The 17,055-nt window shown below is 54.8% G+C and overlaps 1 protein-coding gene and 2 long non-coding RNA genes across 7 annotated transcripts in view; all 3 read left to right on the top strand.

Annotated features, from left to right (window-relative positions):
- Window positions 1-742, top strand: part of LOC144309079 (uncharacterized) — a 33,282-nt gene extending 32,540 nt beyond the window's left edge. For all 3 annotated transcript variants that reach the window (XR_013375208.1, XR_013375204.1, XR_013375203.1), the window contains one exon: window positions 501-742. This is a non-coding gene — a long non-coding RNA (uncharacterized LOC144309079). The remainder of the gene's footprint in view (window positions 1-500) is intronic.
- A 190-nt stretch (window positions 743-932) lies between these two features.
- Window positions 933-6,798, top strand: LOC144307874 (uncharacterized). The gene is made up of 3 exons (XR_013374554.1): window positions 933-1,353; window positions 5,321-5,396; window positions 6,185-6,798. It is a non-coding gene; the product is annotated as an uncharacterized LOC144307874 (long non-coding RNA).
- Window positions 6,799-9,479: 2,681 nt separating this feature from the next.
- Window positions 9,480-17,055, top strand: part of CD99 (CD99 molecule (Xg blood group)) — a 32,471-nt gene continuing 24,895 nt past the window's right edge. For all 3 annotated transcript variants that reach the window (XM_077887915.1, XM_077887918.1, XM_077887917.1), the window contains exon 1: window positions 9,480-9,620. In XM_077887915.1, coding sequence (XP_077744041.1) covers window positions 9,554-9,620 — 67 coding nt within the window. In that variant the 5' untranslated portion in view covers window positions 9,480-9,553. The remainder of the gene's footprint in view (window positions 9,621-17,055) is intronic.

Below are 17,055 nucleotides of genomic sequence, written 5' to 3'. Positions count from 1 at the left end.
AAATCCCGCAAGAGTCTTCCAAGACATGGCTTACACGTGACCTCCTTGGTGAGCCGTTTCCAATCCCTCGGACACGGCCTTCAATTTCTCTTCCTTTCCGTGATGCTCTGTGCTCACCATCTGTAGAACATCGTATTGCGTAGACTGTAGAGGGTTGTCTAGTGTCCTTCAAGAGGCCCAATGGGTTATCTACTGATAGGTGAAGTAATTAATTCACCTTTACATATTCAGGATCTAGAACAAGATCCTCAACGTGCCACGTGCTCAACTAACGTGTGCTGGATAAACGGACCTAACTTTCACACAGTCTCGCATTAGATGCTGGAGCATGCTTGGGCCGGCCGTGCCACTGTGCCGCATACGCTACGGATGTCTCTGTCCCGTGTCCGCTTACAGAACCTTACCATTCCCCATCTCTTGAAATTGGCCACGTATTCGTGGCTACTTTCACAAAGAGACACCGTGTAAGGGATGACTTGGTTTTCTCTCTCTCCTTCCAGAAGCTCACTGTTGGAACCCAGCCGTCACCATGCGAGGAAGCCACGTGGAGGTGCTCTCTGTGACCGTCTCCTCACACTTCTCAGCTGGGGCCGATTGCACGGGCTGGCAATCCGTCCACTTGGACCTGCTGTCAGAAGGGGGCTCCATGCTTGGCTTAATGCTCGGTTGCCGCCATTTTTGAAATTCTTTTTTTTTTTTTTAAGATTTTATTTATTTATTCATGACATAGAATAAATATCAATAATAAATTTTTATTTATTTATGATAGTCACAGAGAGAGAGAGAGAGAGAGAGGCAGAGACATAGGCAGAGGGAGAAGCAGGCTCCATGCACCGGGAGCCTGACGTGGGATTCGATCCGGGGTCTCCAGGATCGCGCCCTGGGCCAAAGGCAGGCGCCAAACCGCTGCGCCACCCAGGGATCCCTAAATATCAATAATAATTGACACTGCTCACAGCCTATTAGGAGAGACTCGGAGACACACAAATAAAGAGACCTAAATCAAACAGCTCTTGTGCCATGGTCTGTGTTTCGGGAAACTGTCGGACAACTCCGTCTGGCCCATCCCCATGACCATCATGGCCTATGTTTGTCATGGGGAACAGCCCACTCCAGGTCCCAGACGCAGTGCTAGCAGCTCACATGGACTGAGACCTACAAACAAACAGGATTCATGCTTCCACTGCAGTTCAGTACTGTCCCCTTATCTGTACTTTGGGAAGCAGATAATCTTCTGGAGGGATCACCAGAAGGTCAGCAGTAGCCTGACGCTAGGTCACAGCGCCTGTGTCGACCACATCACTTCATCACGTGGACATTGTATCCTCTGACGTCATCCCTAGAAGGAGAAGGGTGAGTACAGAAGAGTAAGATATTTTGAGGGAGAAAGACCACGTTCACCTACCTGTTATCATGGTGTTCTAATTGTCCTATTTTAGGATTAGTTATTGGGTTTTGTTGTTGTCGTCGTTTTTCCTTTGTTTGCTTTTTAAATCGGTTGTACGCACAGCGTGGAGCTCAACAGAGGGCTTGAATTCACGATCCTCAGATTAGGACCTGAGCTGAGTTCAAGAGTTGGATAGAGCCACCTAGGTGCCCCCGATTAATTCCTTTCAACCTCAGACTGTGCCTGATCGATACAATAAACTTTACCAAAGGTGTTATGTTTAGGGAAAAATATAGCATCGGTAGGGTTTGGTGCCATCTGCAGTTTCAGGCATGCATTTGGAGCCTTGCAATGTGTCCCCTGGGGATGAGAGGATACTCCGCACCCCCCCCCCTCCGGAAAATTGATTTGCTCTTTATTCTAAGCCAGATGGACTAACCACGAGCTTTAGCTCCTTCGACAAAGTAGTTGTTTGTTACATTATGCAGCTTCACTACATCTTTTGATTTTTGCAGAGGACCCAACTTACGCTACATTTAAGAGGGGAAAAATGTGTATACACCTAAGGATCACACATGAACTTTTTGCCAAATTAATTAAATTGCTGTTTTTAAAATAGAATGGACCACGGACGGGCACAGACCGTGAAGTTTCTAACGTAAAAACTCTGGTTTACAACACGCCGTTTATCCTTGGCTGCTGTGAACATTCTGAGCAAAATGCCAGTGGTTTGGAGGCAGCCAAGAGGTAGTGAGGTACAAACAGCCTGGACTCAGAATCAAAAAGTCTTGGTTCTAATCCCAGTCTACCACCGCTCATGAGCTCCACCGGCCCAGGCAGTTTCCTCATCAACTGAAGTGGGCTATTCAGTCCAATATCCCTACTTCATTGTTTCCTGGTGTGGAAGTAATAATATATATGGCACAAGGATGTCTGGTAAAAGGTACACTTGTTTGTCCATCCATCGATCCATCGAGCCTTCCATCCATCCATCCATCCATCCATCCATCCATCCAACCAACCACTGCTCAATCCACCCAACCAGCTATCTTCATTTGTCATCCATCCATCCATCCATCCATCCATCCATCCATCCATCCATCGACTGTTCAATCTACCCAACCACCTTCATTTGCCATCCATCCATCAATCAATCCATCGAGCCTTCCATCCATCCATCCAGCCAGCCATCCATCCATCCAACTATTGTTCAATCCACCCAACCAACTACCTTCATTTGCCATCCATCCATCAATCAATCAATCCATCGAGCCATCCATCCATCCATCCATCCATCCATCCATCCATCCATCCACTTTAACTATCTATCCATCCATCTACTTATGCATCAATCCATCCATCCATCCATTCCCCCACCCATCTATCCACTCACTCATCCATCTACCCATCTTCCCACCTACCATTCTACTGACTCAGGAAATTTCTCTTGAACATGTGTTCAACAGGTACCAAGTATGATGCCCAGACACCTCTTAGTTGTTTGCCCGTAAGGAACTCATAGCAGGTCTCCACTATAGACTGGGCTCGACCTCTGGTAACAAAGGCCAGAAAGAAAGAAAAAAATGGTTTAAATAAGACTGAAGCAAATATGACTTTTAAAAAAAGATACGATGAGAATTTGCTTCTCTTTCCCATAAATGCAGTCAAGAGAGTCAGATTAGGGCTGGTATGGCCATTCTGCAGTGCGACCAACAACCACAGCTGTTTTTTCCCTCTATGTTGTATCATCCTTCAAGAGGGGCTCCCATCTTCTAGGTTACCTCCTTCTCCAGGCTGGCTGCTGGGGCTACAGGTATCATTTTAGTATTCCAGGCAAGGACAAGACAAAGCAGAGAGAGAACTAAAAGGGCCCCTTGCCATCCATCCATCCATCCATCCATCCATCCATCCATCTTTTAAGGAACTTTTCAGAGATTTTCTCCAACAATTTCTGCTTACATTTATTTTTTTGAGCAGAACTTACTTTTTGGCTATATCCAGCTGCAAGGGAGAATGAGGAAATTGTCTTTTAGCTACCATATTGCCAACATCAATAAAATCAAAGTCCCTTATGGAAAAATGTAGAAGGGATATGGGAAGGACAATGTGTAGTCTTGCATGTATAGAAGGTGAATGGATCAATGGATGGATGGATGGAGGTGTACATACAAATGTACGTGTGGACATTTATAGCCATGTGTACTCTGTGCACGTGTCTGTGTGTGCGCATGTGCCCTTGTAGGATAAAGGTAATGATAAGAAAGCTTCATTATCTAAATGCTCAGCCCCTCGTGGCAAACTCATTTTTGTTTTGCTTGCATTCAATCACGTAATTAAGCATCTGAAAGGCAGCCTCTGTGTGTTGGGCTCTCAGCCAGGTGCTGAGATAGAATAAAAAATGAGACTGCTCAAAGACTTTGGGGAGACTCTGATAAACATAAATAAATACACGTAAATCAAGGGCTATTAAAACTAAACACTGCTCTCTGAGGCAGGGCCATAGCTGCTTGATTTCACGGCTGCATCTCTTAGAGAGGGCCCTCAGGTGGTTGTTGAGGGGCTGAGTGTGCTAAGGAATCAATGAGAAGAGGGCTCCCAAGGAGCTTGGGGGAGACGAGGCTGAGGACGGGAGCAGGAGTTGTGTAGGTGGGGATTCAGAGGAGGGACATGCTGAGGGGCTTTGCCCTGGTGAATGCACCTGGCCCAAAGGTCTAGTGCTGCCCAGGCTCAGAGATCAAAAATTAAAGTTTGAAAGTGCAGTGGAGCTGATGTGATTCAGGGTAATCTATAGGCACCAGATTGCAAATGTGTGATTTTCACTGACTAACCGGGAATAATTCACATATTAGGAGATAGTCTGGTGGATAAGATTTGGTGTGACTAGAAGCTAAGAAGATCCATCCATTCACCCATCCATCATCCATCCATCCATCCCTCTATCCATCCATCCCTCTATCCTTCCATCTATTCATCCATCCATCCGTGCATCATCCATCCATCCATCCATCCCTAAATCCTTCCATCTATTCATTCATCCATCTGTGCATCATCCATCCATCCATCCATCCTTCTATCCATCCATCCATCCATCCATCCTTCTATCCATTCATCCATCCATCCATCCATCCATCCCTAAATCCTTCCATCTATTCATTCATCCATCTGTGCATCATCCATCCATCCATCCTTCATCCATCCATCCTTCCATCCATCCATCCCTCTATCCTTCCATCTATTCATCCATCCATCTGTGCATCATCCATCCATCCATCCATCCATCCATCTATCCATCCATCCATCCATCCATCCAACCACCCATCCATCCATATATGCATCCTTCTTTCTTTCCATCTTATTCACAGGTACTCTGGATTATGTCCAGGTGCTGGGGTTTCAACATATCTTTTGGGGGGGAATCCACAACCCATAACACACGGTGTCAGCTCACAGACTGGGAAAGGTCCAAGATGAGTTAAGTAACAGCACAGTACAGTTTGATGAGCAACCCCTCGCTCTGAAGGAGCCCAGCTTGCTAGTGACCACACTCGGGTGTCCCTTGATGTCTTGCGGTGGACACCCTGAATGCTTTGCTAATATCCACCCACTGCTGTTAACAGTTCACAACTGCCCCATCCAAACAAGTCTCCTGGCTGGAGGCGAGCTGCCAACCCTAACAATTATACCTGTATCTCATAAATAGAAATTTAAAAAAAATTTAAAAAAAAAGGGATCAGCAGCAGTTTGGCACCTGCCTTTGGCCCAGGGCACGATCCTGGAGACCCGGGATCGAATCCCACATCGGGCTCCCGGTGCATGGAGCCTGCTTCTCCCTCTGCTTATATCTCTGCCTGTCTCTCTCTCTGTGTGTGACTATCATAAATAAATAAAAATTAAAAAAAAATTTATACCTGTATCTCCATATCGACTCCCTAGGGTGCAATGTGGGCTATGGCCAATGAGCGAGCGGCACAAGTGGACAAAGAGCTGCTGGCCCTCTTGGTTCCGAGAGGTACGGTCCACACCCTAGAGTGTCTGGCGGGGTGAGGTTAAGAGTCATCCCCAGCTAACACAAACGCCTGGCTTAGCTCCTTCTCTTGCGTTCCCCGGTCCACACTTTCCGGGACCCTCCCTCGACAACCCATTTGTGAGCGGGTCCTCATCCCTTCTGTGATCATGCATGCACCTCCAGCTTCAAAGTCACCTGGCTTTGGGGTTTTGGGTTTTGGGTTTGGGGTTTGGAGAAGACACCACTTGGGGAAATTGCAAGTAAAACCCTTCCTTTTCCTGTTCTTTGGCTTGGTGGTGTCTTTTGGCTCCTTGGGCCCCAAGGAGGCACCACCCCATGTTGGGTTGCAGTGGGGACAGAGTCTCCCCCCTCCAGGAGATGGGGACAGCCCCCAGTCTCCTGCAACCCCAGAAAGGCCTCCTTTAGGGACTCCTCCCTAGACAGATTTCCCTTTCTGCAAACTTTTCTTCTGACCGCAGAGGTTCTCTGCCGCCCTCACGCCCTCCGTGCATCCCGTCTTTGCTGCTCTGCTTTTGTAAGTTTCCTTTTCTCCGTCTGTTGGGTGCTTGGGGTCCCCGTTGAGACCCATTTTCCATGTCAGTAAACAGAGCCCCGTGCTCAGCAAAGGATCCTCCCTAGAAGGTGGGAGACGGGCTAGTCCGTAGGCGTGTGCACGGGGACTGTCAAAAATGCTCAGACCTCCATCCTGTCCCGAGTTGGAATCAGTAGGACACATTCGGCAGAGCAAGAAGCCCGTTCCAAAGGCGCTCCCTCTCCCCCTCCCTCTCTAGATCATACCTTACGACCTTCAAAGACGTGCTCTGTGGTGCTTGCATACAGCTCCCGAGGCCGCTTCAATCAATGTCATCTTTATTCTGGAGCTTCGAGCTTCTGGATGTCAGAGCAACTGCAAAAAATGATGGAAATTTTTATTTTGAGCCAAGGAAGGTAGCCCTTAAAAAAAAAAAAAAAGGCAAAAGTCAACTGCATGAATTAGAAAGAGAAGTCTTCAGAATGCCTGTGGGTATGAACATAAATTAATGAAGAAAAAAAAAAGAAAGAAAGGAAGTCAAGGCCTGGCATTCACTGCGCAAGTGACAAAGCATATTTATTCTCTCTGGTGATGGGGATCGAGTCCCTCCGGGATAAAACGGACGCTCAGCCTGCAGAATGTGCTGGAACATTAAGGGTGGTGCGAACAGGGCAGCTGTAGCCGCGGTGCGGCCCGAGGGACAGAGGTGAAAGATTGTTCAGGTTGAGGTTCTATTCTGAAGGTGACAGGGCTGAACTGGAAACTTCCCTGGGTTGGGGAGGGCTCTTTGGATTTTGACTTTGGCACAAAGCATGTGGTTTCCTTCATGCTGCTGCCCTCCTCAAGGTGACAGAATGGCTGCAGCAGCCCCAGCAGCCCCTTGCTGCTCCAGAAGACCCTCCTGTTTGCCGTGGCCCGGGGTCCACACAGTCTCTACGGGTCCCAAGGCTGTGGCCAGGGAGGAGGGAGGTGCGCGCTGGCAGAGTCCAGGCTGCATGGAGGGGCAGGTGCAGAGAGGTGTCTAGACGGCAGGCGTGGGGGCTGAGGGCAGGTGGTCTCTGGCTGGGCGTCAACTCAGGTTGACTTCAGAGGCAGATTATTGGGTTTTCCTGAGAAATGATTCCATTGTCTTCATGGTTCTGAAAGCACAATCTTATCACCGGGTTTCCGTTGGCTGTTAGAAAACAGGATACCTCCGTGCCTCCAGGTGTGTGTGGTCAGAAGGCCTCTAAGTGTCTACGGTCAGAAGGCCTCCGCAGGTGTGTGGTCAGAAGGCCTCCAGGTGTGGGGCAGAAGGCCTCCAGGTGCGTACGGCCTGAAGGCCTACAGGTGTGTGTGGTCAGAAGGCCTCCAGGTGTGGGGCAGAAGGCCTCCAGGTGCGTATGGCCAGAAGGCCTACAGGTGTGTGTGGTCAGAAGGCCTCCACAAGTGTGTGGTCAGAAGGCCTCCAGGTGTGGGGCAGAAGGCCTCCAGGTGCGTACGGCCTGAAGGCCTACAGGTGTGTGTGGTCAGAAGGCCTCCAGGTGTGGGGCAGAAGGCCTCCAGGTGCGTATGGCCAGAAGGCCTACAGGTGTGTGTGGTCAGAAGGCCTCCACAAGTGTGTGGTCAGAAGGCCTCCAGGTGTGGGGCAGAAGGCCTCCAAGTGCCTATAGTCAGAAGGCCTCCAGTCCAGGTATGTGTGGTCAGGCGGCCTCCAGGTGTGTATGGTAGAAGGCCTCCAGGTGTGTGGTCAGAAGGCCTCCAGGTGTGTACGGTCAAAAGGATTCCACAAGTGTGTGGTCAGAAGGCCTCCAGGTGTGTAAGGCCAAGGCCCCCAGGTTCATAGGGTCAGAAGGCCTCCGGGTGTGGGGCAGAAGGCCTCCAAGTGCCTACAGTCAGAAGGCCTCCAGTCCAGGTGTGTGTGGTCAGGCGGCCTCCAGGTGTGTGGTCAGAAGGCCTCTAGGTGTGTGGTCAGAAGGCCTCCAGGTGTGTGGTCAGAAGGCCTCCAGGTGTGTAAGGCCAAGGCCCCCAGGTTCATAGGGTCAGAAGGCCTCCGGGTGTGGGGCAGAAGGCCTCCAAGTGCCTACAGTCAGAAGGCCTCCAGTCCAGGTGTGTGTGGTCAGGCGGCCTCCAGGTGTGTGGTCAGAAGGCCTCTAGGTGTGTGGTCAGAAGGCCTCCAGGTGTGTGGTCAGAAGGCCTCCAGGTGTGTAAGGCCAAGGCCCCCAGGTTCATAGGGTCAGAAGGCCTCCGGGTGCCAGGTGCCTAGGGTCCGACAGCCACCCTTTAAAGGTAAGTGTCCGTGTGGTTGCCCCAGGGGGGTGCAGGATGCCTGCCGCCTTGTAGGTGGCCGTGGGTCACAGCTGGACAGGTGCGGGGAGGCCCGGGGAGAGCAGGGGTCCGGGGTCCTGCGGGGTGCAGCCAGGCGGCCATGAGGGGAGGCAGGTAGGGCGGCAGGGAGGCCCGCGGGAACCCTCTGGGCTGCGGCCCCCTGGGTCTGGCACGTTCTGTACCCTGAGGGCCCACGGACACAACCTGAGCCAACGCCTCGGGAGAACGTGGATAGTGGACACGGCCAGGCCCCGCCAGAGTCCCTCTGCATGCCAGCTGCTCCCAACGGGAAAGGGAGGGGCTTCCTGGCCCCCCTCCGTACCCCCCACCTACCCCAGGTCGGGTGGGGACAGGCTCTGGGACGCCCCCCAGGGAAGCCCCCCTAACGCTGGGGAGTGGGCCACTGCCCCGGCCCGAAGCCCCCACCCGAGCTCCAGGCTCTGTGCCGTCAGACTGGGGTTGGGGTAGGGGAGGGGGGACCGACGGAGGGGGGGGGCAGGGGAGCAGCTTTCCCGGCAAAGGAGAGCCTTTCACGTTGTCCCCACCCCTTAGGAGCAGGGAGGAAGTCCTCCCAGTGTCCTTTCTCTTTGCTTCTTCCACGCGGGGGGGAAGCGTCAGGCGCTGGAGGTGGACACAGGCAGGGACCCCACCTCCTGAGCATGGAGGGGGCCCGTGCTCCCGCCCAGCCCTGTGGGGTCCTTGGGGGCGGTAGGCGGCCCGGTGTCCCAGCAGGGAGGAAGGAAAGTCTTGGCCTCCCCATGCCGCCCTGGGGTGTTTGGGGCGGTGGGGGGACCCGCACTCTCCAAGCGGGGAGGGGTCCCGTGTCCCCGCCCGGCCCTGTGGGGTCCTTGGGGGCGGTCTGGGGGCCCCCGGTGTCCCAGCAGGGAGGAAGGAAAGTCTTGGCCTCTCCATGCCGCCCTGGGGTCTTTGGGGCGGTGGGGGGACCCGCACTCTCCAAGCGGGGAGGGGTCCCGTGCCCCCGCCCGGCCCTGTGGGGTCCTTGGGGGCGGTGGGGGGGCCCCCGGTGTCCCAGCAGGGAGGAAGCAGAGTCTTGGCGTCTCCCGGGCCGCCCTGGGGCGCGAGCGGGGAGGGGATCCCGGGCCGCCCCCGCGCCGCCCGGGGTAGCCGCGCCCCCGCGCTCGCCCCTCCCCCGAGGGGCCCGCCCGGCGCCGTCCGGGGGCGGGGAAGCGCAGGCCCGGGCGGGGCCGCGGGACCCACAGCCCCCCCGCCGGCCCGGCCCCGCCCCGCCCCGCGGGCCCTCCCGCCGCCGCCCAGCGCTCGCCCCAGTCCCGGGACGGTCCTGCGCGGCGCCGGGCGCACCATGGCTCGTCGGGCCGCCGTGGCGCTGCTGCTGCTCGGCCTGCTGGGCACCCTGCGGCCCGCCCGGGGTGAGCGTCTGGGGGCGCACGGGGGCGGGCGCGGGGCCCGGGGACCCGCTTCGGGACGCGCGCGGCGCCAGCGCTCGGCGGGGAGGGCCGCGGGGGCGCGCTGGGGGGGCGGCCGGGGGCGCCCGGGGACCCCCGGGCCCTCCCCTCGGCGGCCGGGCGGCCGGGACGCGCGTGCCCGCGGGCAGCCAACGCCCCGGGGATGCGGCCTAAACTCTCCTCCAACTTATTCCTGGGCGGGTCTTTGCGAAGTCGCCAGCTCCGACAGCTGGCGGCGCTGGGGCCGCGCGTGGGCGCTGGTGCTAGTGAGGCCCCGGGACCCGCGCGCGCCCCTCGGCGCCCCTGCAGCGGCCCGGGTGCGCCCCCCGTCCCTCGGCGCCCCCCCTCCGCGCGCCCCGGCCGGGTTGGAGCGCGCGCAGCCACGCCCTGCGTTCCCGGCCTAAATTTGGCCGAGGCTGTGCGGCCTGGCAGCGGGGAGCGGGCAGCGGGCAGCGGGGTGGGGGACTGGGGCAGCCGCGAGCGCCGGGCACGTTCTCGCAGGCGGGTGCCCGAGCCGGGGGCCGCGGGGTGGGGGGAAGGCTCCGTGCGCGCGCGGGGCACACCCGCGTCCTGAGCGGCCGCCCTGCCCGTGCGCCCCCGCCCCCGGCACAGACCCCCCCGCCCCAGGCGCAGGGGAGGCCCCCCCGTTGCGCACGCAGCAGCCGGGCCTGCTTCTGAGCCTTGCGCCTCGTCCACTCGCTCTCCTTTCTAAGTGGAAGTTGGCGTCCCCTTTCTCCCTCTCTCTCTGTCGTCTCTAAAGGAAAGCTCAGATTGTGCGGGGCGTGGCAAGGCTCAAGCCGCCCCCGCCCCTGGGTTGGCTTCTGTCCCCCCCCCCGCTGGCCCCCCCCCCCCCCCCCCCGTGCACCCAGCCAGCCACCCACCCGCTGACTCAGGCCACACGGTGCGCTGCGCAGCGCGCGGGAGCTTCAGGACAGCTTTGCTGGGACCTGGACACATGGTGCCGCCGCGCACCCCGACGGGAGGCCCGGTGGTGCTGGGCATGCTCCTGCTCTGGGGGACCTCCAGGTCAGGGCGGGGCGCGGGGCGCGGGGGGAGGCCTGGACTTTGGCGCCCTTGGCTCCCTGGGTGTTGCAGGGAGGGTGTGTGGATGCGCAGGACGCCCCGCGCGCTGTGGTGGGTCTGGGGGGAGCATCTTGGAGCACTTCACAGCTGCTGGGGAGGGCGCTTGTCGGGGGGGACCCCCGGCTGGCTCTGCGGTTTCCCTCTTTCCTCCTATGCAAATACCCTTTTTCCTTTGGCCCTGGCTGCTTTTTATTTTACCGTATTACAACTTAATTTTTTGGTCCCTGGTAAGGCGGTCTCGGTGCTGCTTTCTTTGCAATGCGCCTTCGCCCATCGGTCTGGGTGTCTGTTCCTGCGGTTTTCTTTGAGCACGTCCCCCCCCCCCACTCGTGTGCCGGGGTTCCAGGGAAAAGCATCACAGATCTGGGGCAGCCCTATATCCTTGGGGGCCCCAGAAGTCATTTCGTGATTTTATTATATTATTATTATTATGATTATTATTATTTTAGAAAAACCCGCAGCTCGATTATCCCGGAATTACCTGATTTCTATGCAGATAGTGCAACACGGGTGACATTGCTGGGGGCCGCGGGGTGAGGGCAGGAGGAGAGGCGAGCCAGCCTCGTCCCCCCCAAAAAAGCAGAGAAATGTGGGAGGATGGAGCTTTATTTTTTATTTTTTATTTTTTTTAGGATGGAGCTTTAGTACGCGGTGATGCACACGCCATCCCCCCCCCCAAAAAAGCAGAGAAATGTGGGAGGATGGAGCTTTATTTTTTATTTTTTATTTTTTATTTTTTTTAGGATGGAGCTTTAGTACACGGTGATGCACACGCCATCCGCTCACCCACCATCCTGGTGCTCCTGGGGGGCTGGGGGGCAGGAATCAGGTGCCCTAAGGATGCCAACGGGTTTCCATTAGGGAAGTGTGTTCTCGGCTCAATTCCGAGCACGCTTTCCTACAGAAATAGGTGTTTGGCTCGCTTTGCACGCTGCCCTCTGGAGCCTGGGGACAGACCTTGGCTTTTAACAGCCCGGAGCAGGAGGAGCGCATTTCAAAGTCCTCGGGACCCACCACCCCCCAGGCCGAGATTCCTGGCTTGCTCAAGAGATTCCCATGGGAATGGGAGGCGGGATCCAGAGGGAACGACCCGGAAGAGGCAATTTCACGTTTCACTTGGACGTGCCTAGGGTCGTTTAATTTTATTTATTTTTGGATTTTTATTTCTTGTTTATGTATTTTTTTATTTATTTTTTTGAGTTAGGACAGCTGGGGGCGGGCTGCCAGTGTCCTGTGGTAGCCGAGACAGGGACTCCGCTCAGCAGCCCGCAGCGCCCAGGACGCCGTGGCCTTGGCGTCGGCAGTGTCCTGGTGGCTCCGGTCTCCGCAGCCTGCATGCCCATTTCTGCCCTCCCTCCCTCGGGCACAGGAAATGGGGTTCCTCGGGTCCGCCTATTTGCCCGCAGGGGCCTGCCCTTTGGGCTCTGATAAAACTTTTAATTGCGCTTTGTTGGCCTCCGTGCTTGGGCTCTTTTCCCGTTCTCGGTGTACGAGGCTGGCGCCTCCTTTTATTATTATGTTTTATTTTTTTTGCATGTCGAGCTATGCAAACACTTGACCTTGGTAGATATTTTCCCCCTTCATCTGGGTTGTCTCTTGGCCACCTGGTCTCGTTCAGGAGTGGATGTGGCTCGGGGAGCCGTGTGACCAGTGCCACCTGAGCTGGTTTTCACGCATGGAATCCGGCGCTTTTGTCAGCAGAAGTCTTCCCCGCGGGACACTGAGCAGCCCACGCACGTGGGCGTCGCAGTGTTTCCACCTACTGAGCTTTTCCAACGTGCTGTGGCTTCTTTAAGGGGGAAAAGATTGGTACGTGTTTTATGACTTACATGGCGAGCCCCAGGACTCCTACAGAATTAACTCAGCATCCCAGGGGCACCTGGCTGGCTCCATTGGTTGAGCATCTGACTCTTGATCTGCAATCAGGTCTCGATCGGGGTGGGGGGGGAGGGCTGAGTTTGAGATCCGACCCACAGAAGGCCTACCTCAAAAAAAATTAAAAATTAAAAAGTCATCATTTCGGCTCGAAGTGGGATTATTTGGATGCCCAGACGTGGGAGGAGTGCTTTTTAGGATGCCCGGCCTTTGTGGGGGTCGGAAAGACACACGGGGCACAAGACATGTCCCTGCGTCTGCATGTGCTTGGTTCAGACACTGGGGCGTCCGTCCCAAGTGAATCCGCACAGACCGCACTGGGACGTCCTTTGATTCTTGCAAGGGATGGTTTTTTAAAGGTCTCGGGACGACGCCTACCGCGAGTCAGGATTGCTACCAGGGAGCATGTTAAGTCCACGCGGAACAAGTGCCTGCCCACTCTTTCCTGCTGGTGGCATCCGTTGGGAAATCTGTGAGGGGGCAGGAAACGTGTCGTGGGTGGTGGTCACGAGGCGACAAGCCTTCTCCCCACGGGGACGGCTTTGTGACAGAGGTACGAGGGGCAGGAAGCCCCGCTGGGGGCGACGGGCTAGGTTGGGAGGCCCGCCGCATTGCTCTGGGCGCCTCACGTGGCTCGCCACCCAACACGCGACGCCCTTCCCTGTGTGTGCGGGTGTGTTGGATGAGAGATGGTCACTCTCCAAAGTTCCTGATTACACTGAGTGAATTCATAGGGGGACGGAGCACTTGTCTTTGTCGAGTTTCTTGTTTTTCCGTTGCCTGGTCGTTAGACCAGTTTGGGGAGATGGCACCTGGGAGTGTTTCAGCTTTGTCTCGGAATGACTCAGCCCTGCTATTATCCCTGGTGTGCTCACACTTGCTCGCTGGCTAGTGGGGTTATTAAAATCCCCTACGCAGGAAACCAGAGACTTCCTTTTTCCTGCACACCCCCCCCCCACCTCCGAGGCAGAGAGAGGCAGATGCGAGCCATCAAACCAGGGTGTTTTCTCCGGTGGCACCTTGGGACCCACGGGGGGTTGGGGGTGGGGGAACGGGGCGAGAGTTCCCTGTGTGGCCTGAGACGGTTGAAATGAAGAAAACTCCCTGGAGGTGAAAGCACCTGTGTGTTCCCGCCCAGGCCCCGCCCAGTAAGCATCTCTGAGGCTTTTGTTTTTCCTCTGCGTCCAGGTGGGCTGGGCCAAGACACCACCTGCGTTTGTGGCCCTGGAGGGCAGGCAGCAGTGCTTCAACGCCCGTGCCAACCCAGAGCCCCTCCAAATCGTGTTCCTTTCTCTGCTTGGACATTTTGGATAGGTTCCCTCTGCTTTAGAGGTCTTGGATAGGTCTCGTCTATTTTGGGAGTTTTGGGTAGGCCCCCTCCATTTGGGAAGTTTTGCATAGGTTCCCTCCATTTTGCAAATTTTGGACAGGTCTCCTCTGTTTTGCAAGTGTTGGACAGGTCCCCACTGTTTTGCAAGTTTTGGATGGTTCCCCTCCGTTCTGCAAGTTTCGGGTAGGTCCCCTCTGCTTTGGACGTTCTGGATGGTCCCCTCTGTTTTCAAGAGGCGCCTTCACACTGCAGCGTATCAGGATCTGCGTGAGGGGCAACACAGTCACTCCAAGCAAGTGCTTTCTGAAATAGTGATTTTAAGTTCTCAAATGAACTGCCGTCCCTGAGAAGGGCGGCTGAAGTACCGGAGGAGAGGCTGCATTCCGATGCTTTGCAAGGCATTACTCATCCTGAGACTATGCGGCCAGGAGATTTCTGGCTGCTTCCCTTTGCTGCTGCATTTACCACAGGCTCTGAGTGCTGGTCTGCTGCTCCCTGGCAAGCGTAAGGGCTGCAGAATGGAGGATGCATCCATCTGCCAGGGTGCACCGTGGACCCGTGTTATGCATGGACAAAGAATAAACAGATTACGTTGTCTTGGGGGCCTCAGATTACGTTGTCTTGGGGGTCTTGGAGGCAGGTCCATTTCGTCAGTATGAAGGAAGAACGTTGGTATTGCCAGTTTTCTTCTGAGGCTGTTAGCTGTCTTAGAGGAAGGTGTGGGTTCTGTGCTCAGCGTGAATGGAAACTGTGGTGTTTGGCCCAAACTCAGCACAGAGTGTAGCCCAGGGCATCCCAGCAGGAGGAAGGGAGATGGGAAGGGGAAGAGTCGGCTATGTGAGGCAGCACCACATGATGTGGCAGGAAAGGAACAACACGCTGGGGTCCCAGCGAGCGGGAGGTCATTGTGAACAGCTGACTCTTGCTCAGATCCAGGCTGGACGCTGCGTGAAAGATGAGGCCGTGGCCCCTTCCTCCTTCCTGCTGGGGGGCTTGCGTGAGGACTTGTGGCCTGGCTGGAGAGAGGTAGCACTTGAAGGGTGAGATAGAGGATGGATTGACTGATGACTGATAGGTCGATGATAAGTGATCGAGATAGTACACTTGATGGGTGGATGGATGGATAGGTTGATAATACATGCTGAGAGATAGGTGATAGATGGAATAGATAGATGGTAGATGGATGGATGGATGGATGGATGGATTCATAAATAGATGAATAGGCAAGTAGGTAGATGGATGGATGGATAGAATGGATAGGTAGGTACACAGGTAGATAGATGATATGGTGGATGGATGGGTGGATGGGTTGGTGGATGGATGGATGGACAGATACATAGATGGGGAAATGGATGCATGGATAGATAGATAAGATGGGTAGATGGGTGGTACAGTGGATCGCTAGCTACCTAGATAGATGCGCAGATAGATATGATAGATGGATGTTTGGGTAGATGGATGGATGGATGGATAGATACATAGATGTAGGGATGGATGGATGGATGGATAGATAGATGGACAGACAGATATGATGAGTGGATAAGTAGGTAGATGGGTGAGTGGGTGGATGGATGATAGATGATAGATAGATTGATTGATAGAATGGATGGATGGGTAGATGGAGAGAGGGATAATAGATAAATAGATTGGAAGGATGGATGGGTGAGTGGGTAGGTGGATGGATGATAGATATGATGAATAGATGGATAGATGATAAATAGATTGGAGCGATGGATGGATGGACGATACATAGACAGGATGGATGGACAGACAGAGACTCAGGTGCTAGACACATAGCTGAGACAGATGCCCCAGCCTGTCCCAGATGGCCCCCAGGAGGTGGACATGTCTCCTTGCTCTGAAAGCAGCTGGGCTCATCCTGGCGAGTCATGAGCATAGCACCGGGTGACGCGTGGGTCAGATTCTCTGCCTCCCGACAAGAGGGAGTTGGCCTGGAGTCGGGGAAGGGGTCGGGGAGCGGGCATGACAGAGAGGAGGATGAGCCTTAGCTGGGCACCCTGTGTCCTGCCACAGGTCAGGAAGCTTCCCCGTCCACCTCCTGGGCTGCCAGTGCACCCTCCCCTGAGGCCCCGGCCCTGACTGTCCCCAGGTTAGCCCCTAATCCAGGTCTATGTTGTTGCACCCGTGGTGTCTCCAATGTTCTGTATCTGGAACTTCTCGTTATTTTGTCCTCGGCTTACGCCTCCTCCTTCATTCCTGTCTTTTTGATGTGGCCATTTGCCCAGACTCTCAGAAGGAAGAGCCACCCTTCAGTCCTGCCAGCTCCGTCGCCCCCTGTTCCATCCATTAGCAGATCCCATTGATTTCATCTTCTGAGTCTCTCTTTTTTTTTTTTTTTTGAGTCTCGATGCATGCTCCTTTCTCTATTTCTGCCTTGTTTTCTTTTCTTTTTTTTCTTTCTCTCCTTTTTCTTTTTCTTCGTTCTTCCTTTTCTTTGTAATTTCTTTCCCTTCCCCTTCCCCTTTTTTTTTAAAATTTTTATTTATTTATGATAGTCACAGAGAGAGAGAGAGAGACAGAGAGAGAGAGAGAGAGAGAGGCAGAGGGAGAAGCAGGCTCCATGCACCAGGAGCCCGACGTGGGATTCGATCCCGGGTCTCCAGGATCACGCCCTGGGCCAAAGGCAGGCGCTAAACCGCTGCGCCACCCAGGGATCCCACCCTTCCCTTTTCTTTATTTCAAGACTCACACCCCTACCCCTGACATTTTTTCTCAGATAAATGAAACAGCCCTTAACTAGTGTCTTCCCTGGACTTAAATCAGGCACTTTTAGGACGGCTGTGGGGACTGCTCCTCACAATACTTCATGTTTTTTAATGCCCAAGATAAAATGCATAAAGTTGTGGGGGAAACTGGTTATATTAAACCAATTATTGAGTGTTCAGGTGAAGAAGATCCCGGGCTCAGGGCTGTTCATCCTCCCCCTGCCTGCCTCCCTCCTCTGCTCTCTGTCCTGCTGCCTGGGTGATGGCTGCCATTGCAGACCTGCTCAGGAGCCCTCAGTGGCCACTGGAGGCTTATATCCGAGTTCTGGGGCCTGGCCCCACAGCAGGGACCCCTGGGAGCTTGGAGAAGTCACTCTTGCCTGGG

The sequence above is a fragment of the Canis aureus genome, chromosome X, assembly GCF_053574225.1.
Source record: "Canis aureus isolate CA01 chromosome X, VMU_Caureus_v.1.0, whole genome shotgun sequence".
NCBI lineage: Eukaryota > Metazoa > Chordata > Mammalia > Carnivora > Canidae > Canis > Canis aureus.
The sequence above is the reverse complement of the archived record's forward strand: the minus strand, read 5'-3'. Positions and strand labels throughout refer to the sequence as shown.